Raw genomic sequence first — 4,926 nt, forward strand, 5'->3', positions numbered from 1 at the left:
GTTGTTCCCTGGAATTTTTTCGTGAGACACACCCTGAATTGGGTGGACCTAAACAATATCATACAAAAGCAACTGGGCCTGAGAAGTGTTTCTGTGGTGGGGACTTTTTTTTTTTCACTTCTTTTTTTGCACTTCAGATTTTGACTGATGCACAGCTGTTTTAATTTAACTGGATTCCAAGGGTCTATTCTCCCAATTATTTATTGATTATTATCATGAGGCCATTTCATTGCATAGATTTATTTTTACTTTGTGTCGGCTTAGTGCACTTTCATTTACGGCTTACGTTCATAAGAAAAAACAAACACACTTCATCATTTTTTTTTTTGTAAAATTGCATTTTCTTGCAGCAGTACATTCAAACGGGGTTTAGGGACTGTTAGGTATTAAGAGCTTGACAAACAGCTTAAGAAACAACAAAATATTTACAAAAAATGCATAAAATGTCAACTAGAAATTTGGAGTTTTATGATAATAATATTACATAAGAATGCGCTCCAGTCTGCTTCAAATTTGAAGCTGAGTTCATGCCAAACCCACATAAAGTGACCTAAAATTTCAACCTTATTGTATCTTAAGTACCAAAAACATTGACATATACTCAATTCCCACATTTACAATTGTGTGAACATGAGGATGAGACAAAATCTTTAACTTTCACATTCAAGATTCACAATGACCAAAAAATCCATAAAGGCTCATGTTTCAGTTTAAAAGTCCAGTTAAGTTCCAAAAACTAATCTTTATATCAGTAAGGTCGACTGACAATTAAAAGAGAGAGAGAGAGAAAAGATCATTGAAGCAAACTTTGCTCTGTGGACTAGTCGAAGTAACGAAAGGTCCTTGGTCCATGTCTCGGCAGATAAAAGGAGCAACACTTTGCAATTACAGTAACTACTCTGTTTATCAGAAACATTTAGAAGCAGCACCCAGGCCATTCATCTCTCTCCAGTTACTAATTACACAGATAATAACAGGTAATTAATAAAGCATATTCAGCTTCTGCGCAATTAAATACTGATTAGTGTTGATTCGGAATATTATATAATACATCTGGGCTATACCAATTTCTATCGCTTTTAGAGTGAAGTCGGTAGTGCATCTGTAGAGTGAGATGGGAAACCATATCTTATCGGTCTCTTAAGTAGGTCACAGAAAAGGGGAGATACTGATAGACACAATAAGCGGGAGAATGGAAGGGAGTTCTCCTATTGTGTGCAGGAAGGTCCAAATGTTTAAGAAAAATGCTTTTCTTTTTGTTCTTTGATCCAAGCAAGAATCAAAGACTTAGTTTTAGTAAAGTAAAGTAAAAACAGTACCTTTTCCAATTCATTCACAAAAAAAACTAAACTGGAGTTGAGGGGCATTCCTTCATGCTCTGTCAGTAACAATAATTTATCTCTCAAAACCATGACCAGAAGCCAGCCTGTGCCATACACGGATACACAGTCTCATGACCACTGCTGTGCATTCATTGGTCCACAACACACTGATCCACAAGTTTTAGCAGTGGCTGGAAGGCAGTTCTTACTTTGAGTTCTGCAAAGACAAACAAGTGACAATAATGAGCATTAACACTATAGGTTACCTTAACATTTATGAGACAATGCTTCTCCGCCATTGACATACCCACATTCAAGTGTTGATAAAATGAAGCTAGAATAAAGTTTTTGTTTGTTTGATGGTTTTTGTTTCAATGCTTTCTTTTGACATATTGCATGTTGAGATATTCAAACAACAAAACATTCTGGGGGCCATTCAAGTTTTATGAAAATGATTTAAAAAAATGTTGGCGGTGGCTGGCAACTTTTTTTTAGGGCTGGCGGGGAAAGAGTTAATAATAAAAATGAGAATGAATATGCCGTACCTCATCTCTAGAAGCTGCAGATGAGTCATTTGGAGAGGAACTGTAGGACACAAAACAGTAAGTTATTATGAATTTAATTCTTTTCAGCAACTTCAAGGGATAGTTCACCCAATAAAGAAAATTCAGTCATTAGTTACATTCTTGTTGTTCCAAACTTCTTGTTACATGTTTTTTTTTTTTTTGTGGGAAATTTTCAACAACTAAATTATTTCAGACTTCAGTTTTGACTTGTTACAAAGGGATGAGCACCAAAAAGGTCCTGAAAGCACCATTAAACGATTCCATTTAACTCACAGTTCACAATTCAATATGGTGCAGTTTTGACATCATAATGTTTGTTCACGTGTTCACTAAATCTACTGAAAACACTTTTGTTAACTGAAATAAAGCTGAAATTAAATTAAATATAGATATTAGATGAAAAACTAAAAGATTAGAAATGTTAGCATGGCAACTAACTGAAATATGTTTGTTGCAGTACTGAAATTATTAATATAAATAAATAAAAACGAAAACGGATATATTTAAACCTAAATAACGTAAAGGACCAATAGAAAGAACTTAAGAAAGAATTAAAACTAATAAAAATGATGAAAGCACATAGCAAAATTACAATAAAATGAAACTAAAATGAAAATGAAAACTGAAAATCTAAAAACAACAAAAGCTATCTCAACAAAATAATAAAAAGTATAACTATGTAAATACTAGTCAAGTCAAGTCAAGTCACCTTTATTTATATAGCGCTTTTAACAATACAGATTGTGTCAAAGCAACTGAACAGCATTAATTAGGAAAATAGTGTGTCAATAATGCAAAATGACAATAGTAAACACTAATTTTCCAGTTAAAGACAGTTCATCATTGAATTCAGTGATGTCATCATCCAGCTCAGTTCAGTTTAAATAGTATCTTTGCAATCATTTGCAATCAAATCAACGATATCGCTGGAGCTGATATAACACTGATGCTTAAGCCAGTGATGTTTGATGTTCATGATGTCCAACTGTATTTCATCTGAGAGCTGCATACTTGATTAGATTTGAGAGTAAATATTGATTTAAGATAGCGTATGGCTTCAGAAGACTTGGAATATATGAATGTATGAGGCATATACAGACCACTTATTCTGTCATTTTGGAGCTTGACAGCCCATGATCACTGGAAACTGTCATAGTATACAAGATAAAGAATCCTCAAAATTCTCCTTTTGTATTCCAATAAAAATAACAGCATACTGGTTTGGAACGAAATGAGGGTGAATAAATGATGACAGAATTTTCATTTTTGGCTGAATTATTCCTTTAAAATGTCACTTGCTCAGTCACCAGTACATTAGATAGTATGCCCCTGAAATACGGGCACCTGCATAGAGAGCGCTGTGCACGGACTCGTGAAATGAACGGGGTGTGGTGTTTTATTACAGACGTTCATTTTTGTTAACTTTGATGCTTTGCATTGGTCAAGCCTTTTATCTTCGTATCCTCTGTGAGTTCCCTCAGGAATCTGTTCTAGCATTGTAAAAGGCCTTGAACTGCACAAGTGTGTGCACAGGCTTGGAGAGCAGCCACGAGCAGTGAAGAGAATCCTTCTAAACATGAACCGGCAGCTGAACTTGCCAAACTGCTCGTCATTTCATAGTTCACAATTTAGTAAAAGATCAGGCCATACTGATTTTAGATTACACACAAACTGTCCACACACAACCTGATATCTGAGCAGTAGCTCGCTACCGACTGCAAAGCTATAGCCTAACTTCTCTGCACTTTCCTGTCTGGCAAAATGCTACAGGCACAGCAACCTTATGTGAACTTTTGGGCTTAAAGGAACAGTTCACCCAAGAATGAAAATTCTGTCATAACTTATTCAACTGCGAGACTTTCAATTTTCTAGGAAACATAAATGGAGAAATCTGAAGAATGTCGCTCTATTTCATGCAATAAAAATGACTGAGAACTGGAGTTTTCAAGCATCAAACTGACAGAAAATCAACATAAAAGTGCCATTAAACTGGTCCATTACATTTATGACCAGGGGATATCAAGCTCCAAAAGCCCCCCCCCCCCAAAAAAAAAACACCATAAAAATGTTTTATATGATTGATACACCATATTCCAAATCAAGTCATATGAAGTCATTATTTACTAATAATGTCCAGCTGTTAACTGCTATTACTGGTTACTGGATCATTGACTCATTGAATCGACTCCGTCTGATTTGAAAATGAAGTACTTACAGAACATAAATGAATCGTTTACATTTATGTAATCAAGGTAAATGTTTTAAATTCATGCATTCTCTGGGAATCAAACCCATGACCGTGTTGTTAACACTCAATCAGATCAGATCGCTGATTCAGATTCACAATACTGATTCAGATCAACCAATTCACTGAAAAGATTCAACCTAAAAGAACAATTTGTTCATGACCCAGACATTCGGTTAGAAAAGAGCTAGAACAGGCTCCTGTGATAATGAAGAAGACGTGGAATCTAAAGTAGCACATGAGTCATACAGACCAGTTTTATGACGCTTTTACATCCTTTTAGAAGCTTGAAAATGAATTCATTTGAATTTGCTTGAAAAACAGTGGCCAAATTATTACTCATAATTTATCATGTTGTGCTCCACGAAAGAAAGGGATTGAAACAACATGAGGAATGAATAAAAGATGATGATCTTGATTTTTGAAGGGTTCAAATAAGGCTACCGTGCCTGTGCAAATCTTAGTGTGAGTGTTTTATGAGCGTGTGCATGTTGCCTTTTCCCAGACCTGAATTGAATTACCTGCTATCATAGGCGGAGGGTGAACCAACTCCAGGGTACGGCTATAAGCAGCCAAATGTATTAACATCATAAACCCGTCTGTTTAGGCAAGAACCAGACATGGGTGTCATGTAGGCTAAAAAAAATGTTTAATGGGACTGAATTTGTAGGCGTGATTACAATTTAATAAAAACGTTAGAAATTGATAATTATATAACGTTTCCTTAACACGGTTATTCAAACAGCGAATAAATTATATATAGAAAGTGACATTATCACTAACATTGATCTAT

General features: G+C 35.1%; 1 protein-coding gene across 2 annotated transcripts in view; it reads right to left on the bottom strand.

The window, feature by feature from the left end:
- Positions 1-908: 908 nt before the first annotated feature.
- ophn1 (oligophrenin 1) overlaps positions 909-4,926 on the bottom strand; it is a 37,052-nt gene continuing 33,034 nt past the window's right edge. For both annotated transcript variants that reach the window (XM_016560496.1, XM_016560494.1), the window contains exons 23-24: positions 1,868-1,907; positions 909-1,539 (exon numbers count right to left, since the gene is read on the bottom strand). In XM_016560496.1, coding sequence (XP_016415982.1) covers positions 1,528-1,539; positions 1,868-1,907 — 52 coding nt within the window. In that variant the 3' untranslated portion in view covers positions 909-1,527. The remainder of the gene's footprint in view (positions 1,540-1,867; positions 1,908-4,926) is intronic.

Source organism: Sinocyclocheilus rhinocerous, unplaced genomic scaffold, assembly GCF_001515625.1.
Source record: "Sinocyclocheilus rhinocerous isolate Xijiao unplaced genomic scaffold, SAMN03320098_v1.1 scaffold77, whole genome shotgun sequence".
In the NCBI taxonomy this organism is placed as follows: Eukaryota; Metazoa; Chordata; class Actinopteri; order Cypriniformes; family Cyprinidae; genus Sinocyclocheilus; species Sinocyclocheilus rhinocerous.